This window comes from Passer domesticus, chromosome 26, assembly GCF_036417665.1.
Source record: "Passer domesticus isolate bPasDom1 chromosome 26, bPasDom1.hap1, whole genome shotgun sequence".
In the NCBI taxonomy this organism is placed as follows: Eukaryota; Metazoa; Chordata; class Aves; order Passeriformes; family Passeridae; genus Passer; species Passer domesticus.
Genome location: NC_087499.1, coordinates 4,806,555 through 4,829,885, shown reverse-complemented (window position 1 = coordinate 4,829,885; position 23,331 = coordinate 4,806,555). Strand labels below are relative to the sequence as shown.

The 23,331-nt window shown below is 54.4% G+C and overlaps 1 protein-coding gene and 1 long non-coding RNA gene across 4 annotated transcripts in view; both read left to right on the top strand.

The window, feature by feature from the left end:
* The first annotated feature begins 7,873 nt into the window (after nucleotides 1–7,873).
* Nucleotides 7,874–13,429, top strand: LOC135286355 (uncharacterized). 3 transcript variants are annotated; one of them, XM_064399484.1, is made up of 4 exons: nucleotides 7,874–8,414; nucleotides 8,658–9,638; nucleotides 9,897–10,901; nucleotides 11,114–13,429. In XM_064399484.1, exons 1-4 carry the CDS (start codon nucleotides 8,400–8,402, stop codon nucleotides 11,363–11,365), a joined length of 2,253 nt encoding a protein of 750 aa, XP_064255554.1. In that variant the 5' UTR covers nucleotides 7,874–8,399; the 3' UTR covers nucleotides 11,366–13,429. The 3 variants fall into 3 exon arrangements, with proteins under 3 accessions (XP_064255554.1, XP_064255553.1, XP_064255552.1); XM_064399483.1 differs by having other exon boundaries at nucleotides 8,658–9,668; XM_064399482.1 differs by having other exon boundaries at nucleotides 8,658–9,677.
* A 9,318-nt stretch (nucleotides 13,430–22,747) lies between these two features.
* LOC135286341 (uncharacterized) overlaps nucleotides 22,748–23,331 on the top strand; it is a 57,641-nt gene continuing 57,057 nt past the window's right edge. The window contains exon 1 of the long non-coding RNA XR_010350709.1: nucleotides 22,748–22,900. This is a non-coding gene — a long non-coding RNA (uncharacterized LOC135286341). The remainder of the gene's footprint in view (nucleotides 22,901–23,331) is intronic.

Below are 23,331 nucleotides of genomic sequence, written 5' to 3'. Positions count from 1 at the left end.
ACATGGTGGAGCTGGGTCAGGCCCTGGGCAGGGAGGAGGGGGCCAAGGGGGTGGCCGGGCATGAAGCCCGGGTGAGGAGAGAGCCCAGGGTGGCTGCCAGCAAGGCAACAAGGGCCACCATGGAGAGACAGTTAGCGGAGGTGGCCAAGGGGCCACTGGAGCACTTGGTGGCTGCGTGTGACGAAGCCACCGCCCTCCCCCGGGAGCTGCAGTGGCGGCTCGAAGACATCGAGGCCACCCTGAAGGGGACAAATGAGGCATCCCAAGATGTCCCCGAGGACTTGGTGGCCAAGGTGGCCAAGGCCAAGCGGCTGTGGGAAGCCACCGCCCACCTGGCCAAGGATCACCTGCTGGGAGTAGTTGACAACATCGTCAAGATCTATTTCTATGGTGCTCCCACCAGCCCCAGTGCCTGTGGGGTGGCCGAGCGGTGCCAAAGAGCCATCAAGGACATCCCAAGGCTCCTTCAACTCCCAGATCGTCCCCAGAGCATCCCCAAAGTGTCCCCAGTGAGCATGAAGCTGCAAGAGGTGCGACGGGGTGGGGAAGATGGGAACAGAGGGGACACTGAGGGAGGAAGGGGCACGGGGGTGGGGATGGGGCAATGGGGTGTGGGGGGGACACGGGGGCAGGTGGGAGGGTGGTAGCAAGTACAAGAGGCTGACAAAGGGACAGAGGAACAAAGGGGACCCCTCAGGGGCATGGCGCCACTGTAGGAGGTCACAAGTGCCACCAGGTCCCTGAAACCTCCCCTGTCCCCTCCCCAGGTGTCCCCTCCACAGCTGCAGGCGCTGGTGGCTGTGGTGGCCACCCTGGGCAAGGTGGTGGCTGCTGTGACCGGGCCACACAGGGGCAAGTTCCTGCACGAGTCCCCAGACACCCTGCATGAGGACCTGAAGAACTTCACCCGGAGCCTCTGTAAGATCCTGGACCACGGTGATGTCACCTCCCTGGGCCACTGTGGTGTCACCTCCCTGGGCCACCATAGTGTCACCTCCCTGGGCCACCATAGTGTCCCCTGCCTGGCCCGGGCCCTGGCCACCCTCGGGGCCACCCCAGGGACAACTGGGGCCAGTGTGAGAGCCGTGGCCAGTGCCTGGCGGGAGTCAGTGGCCAAGCTCGTGGACAGCTGTGACCAGCTGGCCAGGGAGGCCACCAAGCTCCGTGACGCCTGTGGGAAGGTGGTCATGGACCAACAGCGAATGGTGTCCCGGGACAAGGAGGAGGTGGCCCAGGAAATGGCCACACATGATGCCCAGGTGGTGGCAGCCACCAACGAGGCCATGGGAGAGGCTGTGGTGGCCACCAGGAGGGGACATTGGGCAGTGGTGGCCCTGGGGCTGCTGCAGTGCTTGGTGGTTGCGTGTGACAAAGCCACCTTGTTCAACTGGAACATGGAGTGCCGGCTCAAGGATATTGAGGCCATCCTGAAGGGGACAAATGAGGTGTCCCCTGATGTCATCCAGGCCTTGGTGGCCAAGGTGGCCGAGTTTGAGTGGCTGTGGGTGGCCAGCACCCGCCTGGCCAAGGATCACCTGCTGGGGACACTTGGGGTCATCGACAACATCCTCTTGAGTCCCTGTGGTGACCATGGCGGCCCCGGTGGCTCCGGCAGCCGCGCGGTGGCCGAGCGGTGCCAAAAAGCCATCAAAGACATCCCAAGGCTGCTGTTGTGGTGGTGTTTGTAGGTCCCAGGATGAGAGAAGAGATGAGAATCCGACTCCATTTTTCAGGATGATTTATTGTTTTATGATATGATATTATGTTATATTAAAAACGCTACACTAAAACTATACTAAAGAAATATAGAAAGGATACATCAGAAAGGTAGAAAAGAATGAACAATAAAAACCCATGACAGAGCAGAGAGCCCGACACAGATGGTTGTGATTGGCCATTAATTAAAACCAATTCACATGTTTGGATAAACAATTCTCCAAACCACATTCCAAAGCAGCACAACATGGAGAAGCTGAAGCTTCCCAGCTTCCCAGAAGAAAAAGTCCTGGCAAAGGGATTTTTCATAAAATATCACAGAGACATGCTGTGGGGACAGTGATGTCACTGGAGAGACTTGTGGACACTCAAGTGCCACTCGCTCCTTGTGTCGCCAAGAGCTCCTCAAGTGCCACCAGCTCCCCAAGTGCCACCAGTTCCTCGAGTGCCACCAGCTCCTCGTGTCACCAAGAGCCCCTCATGTGCCACCAGCTCCTCATGTCACCAAGACCCCCTTGAGTGTCACCAGCCTGGGACAGAAATGGTGCCACTGGGTGGGTGGTACTGCCATGTCCCTGGTGCCACCTGTGTGCTGTCCCCGTGTCGCCACAGAAGGGACACAAGGGGTGGCAGAGGGGACACAGTGGTGGCAGGAGGGGACAGGGGGTCGCAAAGAGACAGAGGGGACCCCGGGAGGTCACAAGTGCCTCCAGGTCCCTGAAACCTCCCCTGTCCCCTGCCCAGCTGTCCCCTCCACAGCTGGAAATGGTGATGGACGTGGTGGCCATCGTGAGCGAGGTGGTGGCCACCGTGACCGGGCCATACAGGGGCAAGCACCTGCGCAAGGCCCCAAACTTCCTGCATGAAGGTACCTGAGGAGATTCACCTGGAGGCTCCGTAGGACCCTGAACCATGGCAGTGTCACCTCCCTGGGCCAGTGTGGTGTCCCCTCCCGGGGCTGGGCCTTGGCCACCCTCGGGGCCACCCTGGGACCACCTGGGCTGATGTGAGAGCCGTGGCCAGCGCCTGGCAGGAGTCAGTGTCCAGGCTCATGGACAGATGGGCCCAGCTGGCCAGGGAGGCCACTGAGCTCCGTGCCACCTGCAGGGAGGTGGCCACTGCTGAGGCCACTGCTGCAGCCACCGCCCAGGCCAGGAACTGGCAGGGCACAGCTGCCTGCTTGGGGACAGCTCAGGAAAACACGGTGGCCACAGAACAGGAGCTGCCACTGGCCCTTGACAGGGAGGAGGGGGCCTTGACAGTGGTTGCGCTCGAGGTCTGGGGGGTGGCGGCCACCAACGAGGTGCTGGCGGCCACCATGGCCATGGGAGAGGCCGTGGTGGCCAAGAGCCAGGCATTGATGGCCACCAGGAGGGGACAGGTGGTGAAGGCTGCCCTGGGGCTGCTGGAGTGCTTGGTGGCCGCGTGTGACAAAGCCACCGCCTTCCCCCAGGAGCTGCAGCGCCTGCTCAGGGACATCGTAGACACCACAGAGGGGAGAGAGGAGGAGTCCCCCAATGTCCCCAAGGCCTTGCCAGCCAAGGTGGCCATGGCCGAGTGGCTGTGGGTGGCCAATGCCTGCCTGGCCAAGGATCACCTACTGGGGACACAAGATGACATCAACAACATCTTCAGTTCTGATGCCAACAGCTCCAGTATCCGTGTGGAGACCAAGAAGTGCCAAAAAGCCATTGAGGACATCCTGAATCTGCTGCAGGGATGGTGATGTCACTGCTGTGACATCATGGGGGCAATGACATCATCGGGGACATTGCCGGTGTCAACTGTCCCATTCCCGTGCATTATTTGAGACAAATTTGGGGAATTTTTTTTGGAATTTTCATTGATAGTGTCCCAAATCATGATGGGAACTTCTGGGGTGACATCACCGGGGACAGTCTAGGGACACTCAGGGACACTCAGGAACACTCAGGGACAGGAGTGACTGAGTCCCCTCGGCAGCTTCCTGCTTTCCACTGTGCCTGTAGCAGAGCCGGGACATAAACGACAATATAAAAATTGCCTTCTGCAGTTCTGCATTGGCTTTTGCACTTTTGTATTGCTTTTTGCAATTTTTTATTGACTTTTGCACTTTTGTGTTGCCTTTTGCTCATTGTTATTATTCAACAGCAATTTGATGTGGTATTTGATACTGATATTGATTGTTGGTAATTACTTGTATCTGCTGGTTGGTGCAATGTAATCTATCAGTTCATGTGTGCACCTTACAGCCTATATGTAAATAATTTAATGAAATAATTTATTAATTAATATTCTCTATATAAATCAGAGCGGGCTGATCTGAACTCTGTGTCAGACACATTACTTGACCCCAGTGAGAGACGAGTGGTCAATAAAGCCACCCCAACATTCCTTGAGGGGAGAACAGCCAGGGAGCTGCTTCAAGGCGCTGTCACTGAGATATTTCCCCTTGGAAACCCTGGGTGGGATGCAAATACACCCGAGCAGAAGGCAAAATTAAAATGATATCAAAGCCTCATGGTATGTGGATTAATACAGGGGTTCTCTAAAGCTGTAAATTGGTGAAAGCTTTACCAAGTGAGGCCAAATTATGATGAATCTCCCACTGATTTTTTAAACAGGTGAAGAGAAACTGCCATCAAATATACTGATCTAGATCCTGAATCAGCTGATGGTAAAGCACACCTGGTTTTGTTCTGTGTGGGTCAGGCTTCAAATGGTACAAGAAGAAAAGACAAAGGGAGTTCAAGAGATAGATAAACTCCTGGAGGTTGCCTGGAAGATGTTTTGAGACAGAGACCCAACTGAAAGAGTTAATCCCAGCCTAGGAGGAAAGCAGCTCAGGAAAAGTCACCCAAGAAAGCTTCCTCTGTGGAGAAGGACCAGAGTGCATCCCGTAAGAAATGGGGACATTAGAAAAAGGACTGTCCAGTGATGAAAGAAAAATCATCAGTCGCTATTGTAGCAGCAGTCCCCAGTGGGGAATAATGAGCATTGAGTCCATGATTGCAGCAGGCTGATCAATCACTTTGTTATACCATACTTTATTACTAAGAAAAACCCATTGCCCTTGCCCGACAGTCACAACACACAGGGGGATCCAATGGGTCAATCAAGCCAAACAACCATTGCCAGTGGCCAATTGTTCTGGTTTGAAAGCAAACCCAGTGAGAAACTCACATTCAGAAATACATTTTATTAGGGAAAGAGAAACCCCCCCCCTCAAAGATATATAATAGTACAAAATGAAACCACCGACAGTGTCAGAATCCAACCTGACACCCTGCTAGTTAGGCTGGTGGTAGCAGTCCAGATGAAATGGTCTTGCTGAAGTGGTGATCCCCTAGAAAAGATCTGGCAGCTCTTGTCCTCTGGAAACCCGTGGGTAAGGGCTGCCTGTTCTGTCCCAAAGCCCAGATTATATCCAGGTGGGGATGCTGAGCTCCTCCCCCTGGGCGGAGCCTCTCACAATGGGCTGATATCATTCTATGAGTCACGATTGGTCCTTGATTGCCCATCAGACAGAAATGGCTCCTGGAGGGAGTTATCTCTGAGTCAGATTTCAATTAATTAAGCCTCACGAAGATAGCGAGCTTCCTTTGCAACTGTCTCTGAAAAATTAGTGAGTAGAAGAGCTGAATGATTTTAGTTTTATTTTAGAAAACATTGCCACTGGTTTGATAATTATTTTTTTCTTTTCTCCCTGCTTCACTTGCTCCCCTGTTATGATTTTCTGTGAAAAGCAATATTGTGTTTACCTACTAACAGTGGAGGATGAGTTGTTCTCAGCTGTCAAACAGGAAACTACAATCTCTGTGTGACATAGAAAGATTTAACAGTAATGTCTTTTTCGGTGTTGGATTGGAAGTTTGGGGAAGCTGGGAGCAATCGGTGAGATTTTAAACGGGAGCTGCTGCTCAGTGCATGGAATTGATGGGTTCAGGAACAGGAGATCAGGAACACAATTAAACAATGCCCCTCCTGGTGTGAACAGCTCTTGGGGATGGAGAGAGAATACATTTTATATTGGAACCTAGACAGGGCCATTAATTATTAATTATCTGCTGTTCATGGACCATTATATATTAATCTGCTGTTCATGAGGCATTATTATCAATTATCTGCTGTTCATGGGGCATTATTATTAATTATCTGCTGTTCATGGGGCAATATTATTAATTATCTGCTGTTCATGGGCCACTAAGCATCACTGCATGGCTGATGAGATGACATCATCCCATTGGGAGATGCTCCGCCCAGGGGGAGGAGCCAAGCATTCCTACCTGGATGGAATCCGAGGTTTGGAACAGCACAGCAGCCTTTGCCCACTGCATTCCCAGAGGAGCAGCTTTCTTCTTATTCTGTTTTTTTTATGTTATTTTATTTTTATTTTTGAGTTTATTTTTATTATTTGTATTCTTATCTTTATGTTATTTTTGTTTTTATATTGATTTTATTTCTTTTTATTTTTTATTATTTTTATTTTATTTTTATTTTTTATCTTATTTATATTTTTATTTCTATCTTTATTTATTATTTTAATTTTTTAATGTTTAATTTTATTTGTATCTAATTCTTATTTTTATTGTTTATTACTTTGTTTTACTTTTTTATCTTGTTTTTATTTCTATATTTTAAATTGTTTATTTTATATTGTATTTTATTTTTATTAATTTTATTTTTATTTTGTTTTTATTTCTGACTTTATTTTTATTTTCATTAGTATTTTTATTCTTATTTTGATTTCTATATTTCTTTTAATTATTTTATTTTATTTTACTTTTATTTTCATACCCAAATAAAGAACTGTTATTCCTGATCCCACATCTTTGCCTGAGAGTGTTTTATTTTCAAATTTATAACAATTCAGAGGCAGAGGGTTCACATTTTCCATTTCAGGGGTCTCCTGCCTTCCTCAGCACACACCTGTCTGTTCAAACCAAGGTACACCAAAATACCCCAAAATTACATCCACATACCAGAACAGACCCTGAAATTACCACAAATCACCCCAAAAATTGCACCAAAATATCCTAAAATACCATCAGGGATCCTGAAATTACCCCAGAATACCCCAAAATCCAGTCAGGGATCCCAAAACTCCCCAAATTCCCCAAAATCCATTCAAGGACCCCGAAATGACCCCAAATTCTCTCTAAAATTGCCCCAAATCCAGTCAGGGAGGCACAAAATCCACACAAGGACTCCCAAAATTCTCTTGTGACGCCCATAACCCAGTTGGGAACCCCCAAAATCCCCTCAGAACGTCCCCAAATCCCCTCACGATCCCCCAGACCCCCTCAGGACCCCCAGGTCTCCCTCAGGGCCCCCAAATCCCTCTCACGACCTCCGAAAATCTCCTCAGAATCCACCCAGATCCCCTCATGACCTCCCCAAATCCCCTCAGGCCCCCCAAAATCCTCCCCTAAACCACTCAAGACCCCCCCCCCACCCAGATCCCCTCGGGACCCCCCAAAACCCCTCAGGACCCTCAATTCTCCCTCAGAACTCCCCAAAATCCACCCTAAACCCCTTCACGACCCCCCAGTTCTCCCTCAGGACCCCCCAACCCCCTCAGGACTCCCCCAAACCCCCTCATATCCCTTCAAACCCCCTCAGGACCCCCAGTTCTCCCCCAGGACACTCCAAATCCCCTCAGGATCCCCAATTCTCCCTCAGAACACCCCAAAATCCCATCACAACCCCTCCAATCCCCTCAGCACCCCTCAAACCCCCTCAGGACTCTCCAGATCCCCTCAGGATCTCCATTCCCCGCTCAGGACCTCCCAAACTCCCACAGACCTCTCCAAACCCCCGCAAATCAACTCAGGATTCCCCAAATCCCCCCCAACCTCCTCAGGACCCTCCAAATCCCCTCACATCCCCTCAGCCCCCTCACAATCCCCCTATTCTCCCTCACAATCCCCCTAAATCAACTCAGGACCCCCCAAATCCCCTCACATCCCCGCAGCCCCCTCACAACCCCCTGCAATTCTCCCTCATAATACCCCAAAATCACCTCAGGACCCCCCAAATCCCCTCACATCCCCTCGGCCCACTCACAACCCCCTGCAATTCTCCCTCATAATACCCCAAAAACACCTCAGGACGCCCCAAATCCCCTCACATCCCCTCGGCCCCGCTCCGCCGCTGCAGAGGCCCATCGGGACCACAATGCCCACAATGCACCGCGTTACTGCCGGAAGCGGCCGCTGACGCCGCCGCAGGGGAAACTTCCGCCAGTACTTCTGCCAGGCGCGGCTTCTGATTGGTCCGTGTTTCACGATAGGGCAGCTGTGCCACCATCTTGGGTGAGGGCAGTTCCGCCCGTTCCTCAGAGCTCTCCGCGTTCCCTCCTAAATCCAGCCGGGAACGGCGGAATTAATCCGCCTGGAAATGGCGGGGTGGAGCCTAAACCTCCTGGGGCTGAGCCTAAATCCCTTGGGGGTAAGCCTAAATCCCCTAGGATCCAGCCAAAGCGCCAAATCCTGGAGATTTCCAGGGATAGGGGCGGATCCGGTACAGCGTGAGGGGGCGGTGACTCCACATCGCCCCGCCCCTTTTCGGCCCCTCCAGAGGCGGTGCCGCCATTTTCTTGGCACCGCCCACGGGGCCGGTTCTGGACCGGGACCGGCGCTGGTCCCGGGGCTCCTTCGCCACCGGAGCGCCCTCAATGTGTCCCCAAGGTGTCCCCAGGGAGCATGGAGCCCCAAGAGGTGCGATGGGAGGGGGAGAGGAGGGGAGGTGTGGGGTGGTGAAAGGGTGGCAGAGGGGACAGCAGTGGGAGCAGGGGGACGGCAGAGGATACGAGGGAGGGACGGGGGTGGCAGAGGGAATAAGGGAGAGACAGATGGGCAGCGGAGCCCTCCAGGGAGGGGACCAAGGACCCCTCGAGGGCAGCAGGTCAGGAGGCTTTAAGTGCCACCAGGTCCCTGACACCTCCCCTGTTCCCTCCCCAGCTGTCCCCGGCCCTGCTGCACCCGCCGGTCACTGTGGTGGCCACCCTGGGCGAGCTGCTGGCCACCCTGCCCAGGCCGGACGAGATGATGCTGCTGTTCCAGTTCCCATGGGACCTGTACTGGGTCCTGGAGAAATTCACCAAGGATCTCCAGACCACCCTGTACCGCACTGATGACACCGTGTGGCGCCGCATTGTCACCTCCGATGATCGTGACCTTCTCATCTCCCTGAGCAAGGCCCTGGCCGCCTGCAAGAGCACCCCACGGACCGCCGGGGACCATGAGGCAATGGCGGCCGTCATGTGGCAGGGCTCGGTGTCTGTGCTTCTGGACAGCTGGGCTGAGCTGGCCAAGCTGGCCACCCACCTCCTCGACATCTGCAGGAAGGTTGTCGCTGAGGTGGCCGACAAGGCGGCCATCGCCACCGACTGGGCTGACGTCCTGCAGAAAATGGCTGCCTCTTTTAGGATAGGTCAGGAACACGGGGAGCAGCTGGGTCCAGCCCTGGTCAGGCAGGCGGGGGCTGAAGTGCTGGGCAGGCGTGAAGCCCGGGTGAGGAGAAATGCCAGGGCGGCTGCCAGCGAGACACCAACAGTCCCCATGTTGAGACAGAGGGTGGAGGAGGCCCTGGGGCTGCTGGAGCGCTTGGTGGCCGCGTGTGACGGAGCTGCCGCCTTCCCCCGGGAGCTGCAGCGCCTGCTCAGGGACATCGTAGACACCATGGAGGGGACAAATGAGGCATCCCCCAGTGTCCCCAAGGACTGGGTGGACAAGATGGCTGTGGCCGAGTGGCTGTGGGTGGCCAACGCCCGGCTGGCCAAGGATCACCTGGTGGGGACAATTCCAGACACCATCGACTTCTTGTTCAATGGTGGTTCCGACAGACCCAGTGCCCGTGAGGTGGCCGAGCGGTGCCAAAGAGCCATCGAGGACATCCCAAGGCTGGTTCAATCCCCAGAGCATCTCCAGAGCGTCCCCAAGGTGTCCCCAGTGAGCGTGGAGCTACAAACGGTGCGACAGGTGGGGGGAGAGAGAGGGGGACAGAGGACGCTGGGTGGGGAGGGGGCATGGAGGGGACACATGGGGGAGGGAACATGGGGACTGGCAGGGGGTGGCAGCGGGGATGAGAGGCTGACACAGGGACAGAGGGAACAAAGGGGACCTCTCGAGGGCAGGGGGCCACCCCAGGAGGCCACAAGTGCCACCATGACCCTGACATATCGCCTGTCCCCTCCCCAGCTGTCCCCAGCCCTGCTTCACCCGCCGGTCACTGTGGTGGCCACCCTGGGCGAGCTGCTGGCCACCGTGCCCACACGGGAGGAGGAGATGAGGCTGCTCGAGTCCCCAAGGTGCCTGTACTGGGACCTGGAGGATTTCTGCAAAGAGCTCCGGGTCACCTTGTACTGCATTGATGACACCTGGTGGCGCCGCAATGTCACCTCCGATGATGATGACCCTCCCACCTCCCCGAGCCAGGCCCTGGCCGCCTACAGGAGCACCCCACCGAGCACCTGGCACCGTGTGACAATGGCGGCCAGCGAGTGGCACCAGTTGGTGTCTGTGCTTGTGGACAGGTGGGCCCGGCTGGCCAGGGCAGCCACCAAACTCCACAATGCCTGCAGAGAGGTGGTCACACAGGCGGCCAATGCAGCGGCCACCACCAACGCCTGGGCAAGGAAGCTGCGAGGCCTGGTTGCCCATTATGGGATAGCTGAGGAAAACAGGGCGCCACTGGGTCCAGCCCTGCGCAGGCGGGTGAGGGACAACGTCGGGTATGAAGGCTGGGTGAGGAGAAATGCCAGGGTGGGTGCCAGGCAGGCAACAATGGCCACCATGGAGAGACAGTGGGTTGAGGAGGCCCTGGGGCTGCTGGAGCGCTTGGTGGCCGCGTGGGACGAAGCAGCCGCCTTCCCCCGGGAGCTGCAGCGCCTGCTCAGGGACACTGAAGCTGCCCTGGAGGGGACAAATGAGGCATCCCCCGATGTCCCCGAGGACTTGGTGGCCAAGGTGGCCGTAGCCGAGCGGCTGTGGGAGGCCAGCGCCCACCTGGTCAAGGATCACCTGCTGGGGACACTTCAAGACATCATTGATTTCTATATCGATGGTGATCCTGCCAGCCCCCCTGCCTTTGAGGTGGCCGAGCGGTGCCGATGTGCCATCGACGACATCCCAAGGCTCCTTCAACCCATGGAGTGTTCCCACGTTGTCCCCAAGGTGTCCCCAGTGAAGACGGAGCTCCAAGAGGTGTGATGGGCGGGGGCGGGCACAAGCGGGGACGCTGGGGGAGAAGGGGGCATGGGTGGCAGAGGGGAAACGGGCTGGTCGCGGGTGGCAGCGGGGACAAGAGGCTGACAAAGGGATGGACGGGACAAAGGGGACTCCTTGGGGGCAGGAGGCCACCCCAGGAGATCACAAGTGCCACCAGGTCCCTGACACCTCCCCTGTCCCCTCCCCAGCTGTCCCCAGCCGTGCTGCACCCACCGGTCACTGTGGTGGCCACCCTGGGCGAGCTGCTGGCCACCGTGCCCACGCGGGAGGAGGAAATGCTGCTGCTCATGTCCCCAAGGTGCCTGTACTGGAACCTGGAGGACTTCACCAAGGAGCTCCGGGTCACCCTTTACCGCCTTGATGGCACCTGGTGGCGCCAGGATGTCACCTCCCTGAGCCGGGTCCTGGCCGCCTGTGACAGCACCACGTGCACCACCTGAGACCATGTGACAATGGCGGCCAGCAAGTGGCAGGGCTTGGTGTCTGAGCTTGTGGACAGCTGGGCCCGGCTGGCCAGGGTGGCCACCCAGCTCCGTAAGACCTGGAGGGAGGTGGCCACCAAGGTGGCCGACAGGGTGGCCACTGCCACCGCCCGGGCCAGGGAGCTGCAGGACAAGGCTGCCCGTTATGGGACATTTCGGGAAAAGATGTTGGAGCTGGGTCAGGCCCTGGGTGGGGAGGAGGGGGCTGAGGTGGTGGGCAGGCATGAAGCCCGGGTGAAGAGGGAGGCCAGGGTGGCTGCCAGCGAGGCAACAATGGCCATCATGGAGAGACAGCGGGTGGAGGCGGCCCTGGGGCTGCTGGAGCGCTTGGTGGCCGCGTGTGACGAAGCCACTGCGCTCCCCCAGGAGCTGCAGTGCAGGGTTGGGGACATCGAGGCTGCCCTGAAGGGGACAAATGTGGCGTATCCCAATGTTCCCAAGGACAAGGTGACCATGGCTGAGCGTCTGTGGGAGGCCAACGTCCGCCTGGCCAAGGATCACCTGGTGGGAGCAGTTGACAGCATCATCGAGTTCTATTTCAGTGGTGGTCCTGACAGACCCAGTGCCTGTGGGGTGGCCGAGAGGTGCCAAAGAGCCATCGAGGACATCCCAAATCTGCTGCAGGGATGATGATATCACTGCCGTGAAATTATAATAGCAGTGACATCATCAGCGACAGAGCTGCTGTCACCTGTCCCCTCCCCGTGCAGTTTTTGAGACAAATTTGGGGAATTTTATGGGAATTTTCATTGATACTGTCCCAAATCCTGATGGGAATTCCTGGGGTGATGTCACTGGGGACACTCAGGGACAGGGGACAAGGGTGACTGAGTCCCCTCAGCAGCTTCCAGCTTTCCACTGTGCCTGCAGCAGGGCCAGGTTGTCACCATGATACTTTATGTAAAATCTTTTTGCCAGGATTTCTTCTCCTGGGAAGATGAGAAGCCTCAGGAGAAAAGAAAAACAATACTGTGATCGCTTCTGCCTGTGTTTTCCTGCTTTGGAATGTGGCAGGTGCACCTTTGATTGGTTCCATGTGAATTGTTTTTTACTGAATGACCAATCCCAGTCCAGCTGTGTCGTAGTCTCTGGTCAGTCATGGGTTTTTTATTATTCATCCTTTTCTAGGTTTGTGACGTATCCTTTCTCTCTATATTTCAGTATAGTTTTAATATATAATTTCTATTATATAATGTAATATCATAATATATCAGCCTTCTAAGAAATATGGAGTCAGATTAATCTCTTCCCTCATCCTGGAACCCTCGCAAACACTGCCAACACTGGGTCATAAATGACAATTTAATAACTGGCTTCTGTAGTTCTGCAGTGCCTTTTGCACTTTTGTACTGACTTCTGCAATTTTTTATTGCCTTTTGCACTTTTGTATTGCCTTTTGCAATTTTTTATTGCCTTTTGCACGTTTGTATTGACTTCTGCAATTTTTTATTGCCTTTTGCACTTTTGTATTGCCTTTTGCAATTTTTTATTGCCTTTTGCACTTTTTTATTGCCTTTTGCACTTTTGTATTGTCTTTTGCACTTTTGTATTGCCTTTTGCACTTTTGTATTGACTTCTGCAATTTTTTATTGCCTTTTGCACTTTTGTATTGCCTTTTGCAGTTTTTTATTGCCTTTTGCACTTTTTTATTGCCTTTTGCACTTTTGTATTGACTTCTGCAATGTTTTATTGCCTTTTGCCCTTTTGTATTGCCTTTTGCTGATTGTTATTGATCACCAGCAAGTTGATACGGGAGCTGAGGCACAGGGTTAAGGACGTTGTAGACAGCGTGGAGGGGACAGTAGAAGGGCAGGGGGTGGCAGTGGGGACAAGAGGCTGACAAAGGGATGGAGGGGACAAAGGAGACTGCTCAAGAGCACGGGGCCACCCCAGGAGGTCACAAGTGCCACCAGGTCCCTGACACCTCCCCTGTCCCCTCCCCAGCTGTGAAAAATGCATATTTTGCGATTGACTTTTTGCAAATACTAAAATGAATATGATATGTTTTATGTTAGAAAGTGATGCTGTATTAATTTCTTTAAGTAGTGTGTTAAATATAGTTTTAGGTCATAACATAATGTTAAAATAGAAAGTATGCTACGTAAGATGTTTTCTTAAAGAGAGAACTTGCAGCGAGATAGCAGCCACAGGACATCTAAATCTTTCAGAGAAAGAGAATTTATGGCTCCATTGTCAGAAGAAACCAACTTCTTCCCACCTTGCTCAGCCCTGAAGATGCCATCATGATTAAGAGGAGAAGTTGACACTGCGTAGACAGAATCTTTAGTTTGAATGGAATTTATGCATCATGTATCAGATGCATGAATATTCAACAGGCTATTGCTTTTAAGGGTTAATCCTCTGTTAACTTGTGTCCTTTTTCAGGCTTATTTTGCCCAGAAGGAAGTACCCGGACTATCCATAACTCTTTATTTTTATTGTCTCATATTGTTCTAAATCCCAATTGTTCAAATTTTCATTACTCTCTATATATTACTATTTTTATAACTATTTTATTGCTATTAAACTTTTAAAATTCTAAAAAAAGTGATTGCCGTTTTTCACAGAAATTGTGAGAGTATGATCAACGGCTCAGTGCAGGCTCATGTCTCTGCTGTGGTCAAGGAACTCAAAGAGGAGATGAGGGAGATGAGGGAGGAGGTGAGGAAGATCAATGCAGCACCCATGTGAGCCACAGGCCCCAAAGTCAGAGCCCAATATCCCCAGCTGGACAGAGAGGGTGCACCCCAAGAGGGTACACACCAAGAGCTGGACAGAGAGGGTGCACCCCTCGGGCTGACCTGTGGTTCTGTCTGTGACCATGGGGAAGACATGGGAAGGTGGGATGGGAAACACACTTCTGTTGGGAAGGATGCAAGTTTGACAAGAAAGTCTCACAGATATGGATGCTTGGCAGAAAGATTTTTGAATGTAGAATCTGAAGAAGGAATAGAGATGGAAGGAAGTTTTGATATAGAAGAAAAGAATTGCTGAGCCAGTCTTGCTGGATAACCAAGGAGGCAAAGGGTGTGTTAGTTAGAAGGAGGTTTTTATGACTTAGAGCAAAGGATAAACCCACCTCAAACAAGAAGATATTTTTACCAAGCAGAAAAATAGCACAAGCAAACAAGTCAGCAAATGTTGCAAGTAGAAGAAAAGGTCTCAGAATTTTCTACTGCAAGAAAATGAAAAAACAATTTTTAGCTTCAACTGTAATGTACTAACTTTTAGTGACTGGAGAACAGTAACGTGAATAAGGTAATTATAGTAGTTATGATAGACTATAGACAAAAATTAAGGTATAGATTGGTTCTACTGTATTAAGATGCTCAGCAAAAAAAAGTATATCATGCATTTGTAACCCAAACTAAGGGTCTCCAGGCCTGCCTGCAGCTGACAGTTGTAAGCACAGGCTATGTCACCCACCACCCTGGACTGCTTTAACATCCTGGATGTAATAAATTGCATTTTGAAGAGCCACCTGGAGTCCCACATCTCTCATTCAGGCTCTTAACAGCGGCGCCCAACGTGAGCCGCCATTACGAAGCGCCTGAATGAGGAATGCAGGTCTGCAGGCCTGCCTGCAGCTGGAGCTGACAGCTGTAGGTGCAGGCTCTGTCACCCACAACTCTGGACTGCTGTAACATCTTGAATACAGTAAATTGCATTTTGAGGAGCCACTTGGAGTCCCACATTTTTCATTACCGCTCTTACAGTGGCGCCCAACGTGCGGCGCCATCAGTAACAGCGTGAATGAGGGATGTGGGTCTCCAGGCCTGCCTGCAGCTGCAGCTGACAACTGTAAGCACAGGCTCTGTCACCCACGACCCTGGACTGCTGTAACACCTTGAATGTAATAAATTGCATTTTGAAGAGCTGCCTGGAGTCCAGCATTTCTCATTAAGGCTCTTACAGTGGTGTCCAATTTGGGGCGCCCTTAGTGAGAGCCTGAATGAGAAATGCAGATCTCCAGGCCTGCCTGCAGCTGGAGCTGATAGGTGTAAGCACAGGCTCTGTCACCCACCACCCTGGACTGCTGTAACATCTCGGATGTAATAAACTGCATTTTGAAGAGCCGCCTGGAGTCCCACGTCTCTCATTATGGCTCTTACACAGGTGCACAGGGCAAATGTGGAGTCTGGCAAATCCAGGGCCATCTCAATACACCACCTTTACTGCAACGATCAATGCTGATACCAACCAAGAGACAGTGGGCTCTGTCACCAGCAAGCTCAGAAATTGTGAGAGTGTGATCAATGGCCCAATGCAGGCTCATGTCTGTGCTGTGCTCAAGGAACTCAAAAGGAGATGAGGGAGATGAGAGAGGAGGTGAGGAGGAACCGTTCCCACATCGCACCAGTGCAAGCCACAGGCCCCAAAGTCAGAGCCCAGCGTCCCCCAGCTAGACAGGGTGCATCCCAAGAGGTGACCTCTCAGATTCCCTACTGTCAGGATGACCCAAGAGTCCTTTTTTCCCAGAAAAGAAAGAGTCAGGATTCTTCGGCTCTGGTTCACCAGGTTGTTTATTTTCTATTATCTAAAACATTTTCTCTCCGACCCTCAGAGGTTTGCTCTGCAGGTCTGTCAAGGGCACACTGCCCACCCCTGGGTTGGTGTCTACATTTTATACTACGAGTTACGCGTACTTTATTTATCATTATTTTCCAATACTTATCACCTCTGTTAGACTGTCTAGTTCTATTTTAAATCAATCCAAGTATGCCACCATCTACGAAGAAGAAGGAAGAAGGACAGGACAATGCCCAAATCCCTCCATCTTGCTTCCTAGACCCCCTATAACAAAATCCCCAAAACTCCACTTTTTCATTAATGATTAATTAGTGATTAATTCATTAAGATTCTAGTTAAACTTCTGTGACTTGTGATTCTTCGTACAAGGTTGATAATTTGCTCCATGGGTTAAGATTGAAATCCCAAGTGTCTTTGGCTTCCTGCCAGGACCCCCCAGCCCCCTGCCAGGTGGGGTCACCCTGGGCACCCCTCTGGGTGTCCTGGGTTCCAACACTGACCTGTGGTTCTCCCTGAGTGACCATGGGAAAGACGTGGGAAGGTGGGATGGGAAACACACTTCTGTCCTGGTGCATCTGCTCAAGGAGGGAAACACTAACCAAGGGAGTTCCACTAAAGTGAAGGCAGCCTCAACCTCCCATGACTGAGCTGCCAGGTATGATCTGTCAGATCCCCTTGAAGGAACCTCTAGCATGTATGCCCAGGAAAGAAATAATGACCAGGGCTGGAGGGGCCCTGCCTGTAGCCAGAAAAAGGCACAGGAAAACCAGAATTCTTTTGGACAGTGTGGATCCAATGGCCTGGCTCATCAGAGCCACAAAAAATACAACGCTTTAGTTGATAGTGGTGCACAGTGCACCCTGACACCATTGGGACATGGGGGGGCAGAACCTCTTTCCATTGCTGGGGTGACGGTATGATGCTTGTATCCCCAGTCATGTTCTGTTAATGCTGGATATTATGTTCTGTGCCTTCAAGACAGGCTCTGAAGAGCAAGATTTGTTTTGGTTTGTTATCAGCCTGCTCCCCACGGCTGACGGGACACAGAGACGGGGCAGTACATAGTGTGGCTTTTGCTTTTTTGGCTTTGCTTTTTGCTTTGTTCTTGCTTCTGCTGTGCTCCTGATTTGTTCTTGCTTTTTGGTTCTGCTTGTTAGTTAGTTTAGCTAAGCAGTCCAAATTTTTCCCTGGACTGTTCTCCCCTTCCCTTTTTGGAACCACTCAAGCCTGCTCCGGACTGGGACCTGGGAAACACCAAGAGTTTACATCTGGTGGCTGCAGCAGCCATCCCCAGCGCTGGAGGGAGCGACAACAGAGCAACCATCCCAGGAGAGACTTTCTGAATTTGTAATCTTTTTCAGAGCGGTGAAAGACTGTTGTCATCCGGTATTGTTCATTTTGTGTGCTGGGGGTGTTTTGCCTGTTAAATAAACAGGTTCCTTCCACTTCTCTCTGAGGAATCCTTCCCGAACCAGTTGCGGGGAGGGGCCATGTGGGTTTGCTTTCTCGGGGGGCCACCTTTGGAGGTTTTCTCCCAAATTTGCCCTAAACCAGGACACAGGGTGATCATAACAATTGACCCTGTTGGAAGCTGAGGTGAGCCTGACTGGAAAGGAGTGGCAGAAACATCCTGTTGTGACTGGCCCACAGGCCCCGTGTATTCTGGGCATGGATTTCCTCCAGAATGGCTTTACAAAGATCCAAAGGGACTCAGGTGGGCTTTTGGAATAGCTACTGTAGAGACAGAGGACATCAAGCAATTGAACACCTTGCCTGGACTATCAGAAAACCCATCTGCAGTAGGACTCCTGAGGGTAGAACAGCAACAAACACCAACTGCCACCTCGACAGCGCACCTCTGGCAGTACCGGACGAATCGGGATGGGGACGATCCCCATCCACAAAATGATCCGTGAGCTGGAGAGCCAAGGGGTGGTCAGCAAGACCCACTCAGCCTTCAACAGCCCCATCTGGCCTGTGGGAAGTCTGACAGAGAATGGAGATTGACTGTGGACTGTCGTGCCTTGAAAGAAGTGACTCCACCGCTGAGCGCTGCTGTGCCAGACGTGCTGGAACTCCAGTACGAGCTGGAGTCCAAGGCAGCAGCGTGATATGACACTGTTGGCATTGCCAACACGTTTTTCTCCATTCCTCTGGCAGCAGAATGCAGGCCTCAGTTTGCTTTCACCTGGAGGGGCGTGCAGTACACCTGGAACCAACTGCCCCAGGGATGGAAGCACAGCCCCACCATCTGCCATGGACTAATCCAGGCTGCACTGGAAAAGGGTGAAGCTCCAGAACACCCGCAGTACATCAATGACATCATTGTGTGGGGGAACGCAGCAACAGAAGTGTTTGAGAAAGGAGAGAAAATAATCCGGAATCGTCCTCATTCATTTCCCGCCAGGCTCTGCCCACTTTCATTTCCCTCCAGACCCCACCCCATTTCCACACCCCATTCATTGCCCACCCCGGCCCCGCCCCTTTTCCAGGCTCCATTCATTGTCCGCCCCTTCCCGCCCCCAGGCCATGCCCACTCCCATACCAATTGGTTGCCACTCCCTGGGCCCCGCCCATTTTCCCACACTCTCAGTGGTAACCCTTTTCAATCCCCGCCCCCCTCTGCTCCCCCACTCCCCATTGGTCAGCCCGCATGGCCCTGCCTCCCTGTGGGCGTGGCTACAAGACTGATTGATTGGTGTTGATTGAAAGGCCCTGGGGGGTGGAGCCAGCTAGGGGGGAGGGCCTGGGGGCATTTCGGGTTTGGGGGGGGGTCAGTCAATGGGGGGGGCCTGGGGGCTGCTGAGGGCCTGGGGGCATGGTGAGTGTTGGGGGGTCCCATGGATTGGGGGGTCCTGGTGAGTGGGGGGGTGGTGAGGGTGGCCCCATGGATGGGGAAAGGGCGGTGAGTGGGGGGGTTTCATGGACCAGGGGAGTCCCAGCGCTTTTGGGGGGCGGTGAAGGGGGGGTCCCGGTGTCTGGGGGGGCCCTGGTAAATTGGAGGGGTGCCTGGTGATAATGGGGGCACTCGGCTGATGACGGGGGTGGGGGGGACAGGGCCAAGCCCCAAGGGACCCTCCCAGTGCTGGGTACACCCCCTGTGCTCCCCCGGTGCTCGGGGCCCCCCCCGGTCCCGCTCCTGGCCCCCTCCCCAGTCCCGGCGCTGTTCCTGGGGGTCCCACAGCTTCTGGGAGTCAAAGGGGCAGGGGTAGAACCCCCGTGATGGGGGGGACACAAAGGGGGGTACGGGCCCGGTGCTTGGCTGGGGTCACTAAATGAGAGGGAGTTCAGTCCTGCTGCTCAGTGAGTGGGTGGGGGGTCAATGCACAGGGGTGTAGCCTGGTTTTTTACAGTTTCTCTAAGCATTCTGATGTTTGCATTTTTGCAATAGAGTTTCTCATGCATTTTCATGTAAATAATTATTGTTTTGCAATCTTTCATGGAGTCAGAAAAAATTGATTGACTGTTCTTTCGACCAGTGAGGTTGGGGAGGTGGCAACTTAACCCTCCAATCCCTGGCAGTTTTTGTTTTTCTATATATATTGGAATGGCAAGAATAAAATGCTTTTTTTACCCTGGACATGCAAGCGAGCTCTTGTGGTTCATTCAGTTTCATACTGCGACACAGGAGCGTCCCAGTGCCTGGTGGCACCTGAGTGTCCACACGTCTCCCCAGTGATGTCACTGCCCCAATGACATCACAGCGGTGACATCACTGTCCCTGCAGCAGCCTTGGGATATCCTCGACGGCTTTTTGGCACTGATCAGCCCCGTGGGCTACTGGGGCCACTGCAGCCACCGTGGCCACCATAGGGACTCAAAGAGGAGTTTGTGGATGTCCCCAAGTGTCCTCAGCAGGTGACGCGTGGCCAGGCAGGCACTGGCCTCCCACAGCTGCTCGGCCTCTGCTCCTTTGGCCACCAAGGCCTCGGGGATATCGGGGGACACCTCATTTGTCCCCTCCATGGTGGCCTCGATGTCCCCGAGCCGGCGCTGCAGCTCCTGGTGGAACGTGGTGGCTTTGTCACACGCGGCCACCAAGTGCTCCAGTGGCCCCAGGGCCACCCCTGCCCGCTGTCCCCTCCTGGTGGCCGCCGTCACCCAGCTTTCGGCTGCCAGGGCCTCTCTCATGGCCTTGGTGGCCGCTTCCTCCTCACTGGTGACCGCCGCCAGCCAGGCCTCAAGCGCGGCCACCGCCGAGGCCACCTCCTCCTTGGCCAGGGCCACTGACGGCCACCGGGCCGTGGCCACCAGGTTGTGCAGAGATGTCCCCCTGCGGGTGGCCTTGTCCTGCAGGTTCCAGGCATGGGTGGTGGCGACAGTCGTGACGGTGGCTGCAGCGATGGCCGCTGCGGTGGCAGTGTCCCTGCAGGTGTCACGGAGCTCGGTGGCCTCCCTGGCCAGCCAGTCCCAGCTGTCCTCAAGCACCTCTGCTGACTCCAGCCAGGCGCTGGCTGCGGCTCTCACATCGGCCCGGGTGGTCCCAGGGGTGGCCCTGAGGGTGGCCAGGGCCTGGCCCTGGGAGGTGAGACCGGAGTTGCCCATGGAGGTGACAGTGGGGCGGTTCAGGGTCTTATGGAGGTGCCGGGTGAATTTCCTCAGGTCTGCATTCCGTGTGCCACCACACATCCCTGTGTGGCCCAGTCACGGTGGCTGCCAGCTCGCCCAGAGTGGCCACTGTGGCCACCAGCACCTCCAGCCACTGGGGAGGAGACAGGGGAGGTGTCAGGGCCTCGTGGCACTTGTGGCATCCTGGGATAGCCCCTGTGCTCTCCAGAGGTCCCCTTTGTCCCCACCCTGGAGGCCTCTGCTGTCCCCTCTGTCACTTTGTCAGCCCCTGGTCCCCTCTGCCATCCCCTGCTGTCCCCCCTGCAACCTCCTGCTTTCTCTCCCTCTGCCACCCTCGGTCCCCTCCACCCCCCTCTTCCTGCAATGCCCTCCTGTCCCCTTTGCGACCCCCTGTCCCCTCCTGCCACCCCCCATGTCCCCTCCATCCCCCTGTGTCCCCTCTGTCACCCCCATGTCCCTCTGTCCCCTCTGTCCCCAGTGTCACCAGTTCTGTCCCAGTGTTCCCAGTTCCATCCGTGTGTCCCCATCCCCATCCCAATGCCACCATCCCAGTGTCCCCAGTTCCATCCCAGTGTCTCCATTCCAGGGTCACCAGACATGTCCCAGTGCCACCAGTTCCACTCCAGTGCCACCGGCCCAGTGTCGCCAGTCCCTTTCTGATGTCTCCATTCCAGTGTCCCCAGTCCTGTTCCAGTATCCCTGTCCCAGTATCCCTGTCCCAGTGCCACCAGTCCCCTCCCACTGTCCCCAGTTCCATCCCAGTGCCACCAGTTCCATCCCAGTGCCACCAGTTCTGTCCCATTGACACCACCCCAGTGTCCCCAGGGCTGGGTGTCCCCAGTGCCACCATCCCAGTGTCATCATTCCAGTGCCACCATCCCTGTGTCCCCAGTTCCATCCCATTGTAACCAGTCCAGTGCCACCAGTTCTGTCCCACTGTCACCATCCAGTGCCACCACCCTGAGTGTCACCAACCCAGTTCCAGCCCAGTGTCCCCAGTCCTGTCCCAGTGCCACCAGTCCAGTGCTCCAGGTTCCATCCCAGTGCTCCCAGTGCCAGCCAGTTCCAGCACCTCATTGTCACCAGCCCAGTGCCACCAGTTCCATCCCAGTGTCCCCAGTTCCATCCCAACGCCACTATCCCAGTGTCCCCAGTTCCATCCCAGTGTCCTCATTCCAGTGCCACCAGTTCTGTCCCAGTGTCACCAGTGTTTTGGGGGGGTCCTATATGGAGTTTGGGGGCTTCTGGTGGGGGGGGTTTCAGGAGTCCCAAATGAAGTCTGTGGGGATCCTTGGGGGCTTTGGGGAGATCCTGGAAGGGTGTTGGGGGGCTCCAGGTGAGGTTCGGGAACTCAGGTTAGGTTTTGGGGGATCCTGAGAAGATATTGGGGGTTCCCAGGTGATGTTTGGTGGTCTGAGGTGATGTTTGGAGGTTCCAGGTGAGGTTTTGGGAGGCCCAGGTGGGGTTTGGAGGTCCCAGGTGAGGTTTTGGGAGGCCCAGGTGAGGTTTTGGAGAGCCCAGGTCAGGTTTTGGGGGCCCCAGGTGAGGTTTCCAAGGATTTGGGGCTTCATAGTTGAGAATTCCCAAACATTTGGGGTTTCCCAGGTGAGAACAAAGGCCAGGGGCTCAGGGGGGCTGAGGGAGGAGGGACTGGGGGCTTTTTGGGGGGCTTCAATCAATGGAGGGGGCCCGGGGGGTGCCGAGGGGGAGGCTTGGTGAGTGGGGGGGCATCCCATGCATTTGATGCCTCAGGTTTTGGCTTTTCTGTTTTTCAGATTCTGGGCTGCTTTACTCTCTGGGTCTGGGCTTCATATTAAGGGATGGTGAGCTCTGTTCCCAGAGCAGGGAGACAAAACAATTCCTGCTCTAGCTGGGAACCCAAGGACAAATAATCCAAACCTCAGGCCCAAGAGCATAAACAACCTGGACCGAAGAGAGAAAAACAAGAAGGATGGGACTTGATCACCTAAAGCTATAATTGGACAATAAACTCCAACATGCAAATGAACCAGAACTTATAAAAGTGACAGACCTCGTGACCCATCGTCCATTTTGTGGCCATTTCGGGTTCATCTTGGGCGCAGCCCCGACTGGGCTCTTGTTCTGCCCAAGGTGCACCCATGGAGGCCTTTTAAGAAATGCCCGCTTTCTTGTGTGTGTGTGTGCCTGGCCTCTGTTGCAGGTCAGCCTTGTGAAGGCAGCAGGGAGCGGCGGGCACGGAGGGAGCCGGGGCAGCGGGGCCCGGGCTGGAGCGGAGGCAGAGGAAGGCGCAGCCGCTGCCCCCAGGCCGCGGCGGCGGCGGGGCCCAGGTGCGGCGCAGAGCGTGAGCGAGGCCGAGGAGCTCGGGAGCCGCGAGCGAGGCGTGAGCGGCTGCAGGGCTGCTGTGTCCGCGAGGTGGGTGCGGTGGAAGGGGTGTTTGTGCCCTGCAGGGCGGGCGGTGCTCGCTGTGCCCGGGCTGAGGCCGGGCGGGCGCTGTGGGCAGCGGGCTCGGATCGCAGCGCTGGGCTCGGCGTGAGGCCCGCGCTCTGGGGCCGGGCATCGCTCTGGGGCTTGAATGCCGCTCTCTCTCTCTCCCTGCTGCTTTGAATTGCTCCTCGTGACTCTTAAAATTCGGTGTGTATGTTCTGCTGCGAGTGTTGTAGTGATAATATCCCGAGAGGCATTCCCGTGGGATTAGTACAGAGAAACGGGGGAGCCCTTACGGGGTTGGGGGGAGCCTCGTTTTTCAAATGCAAACTTACTAGACTCTCAGAAAAGATCTGAACTAGATCGGTATGAACTAGAGGACAATCAGACAAAGCCCGAGTTCGGATAAGAGATTAATA

Coding starts and splice junctions, on each gene's coding strand:
- LOC135286355 (XM_064399482.1), top strand. Junction 9,678..9,896: donor AGCTACAAACGGTGCGACAG/GTGGGGGGAGAG, acceptor TCCCCTCCCCAG/CTGTCCCCAGCCCTGCTTCA. Junction 10,902..11,113: donor TGAAGACGGAGCTCCAAGAG/GTGTGATGGGCG, acceptor TCCCCTCCCCAG/CTGTCCCCAGCCGTGCTGCA.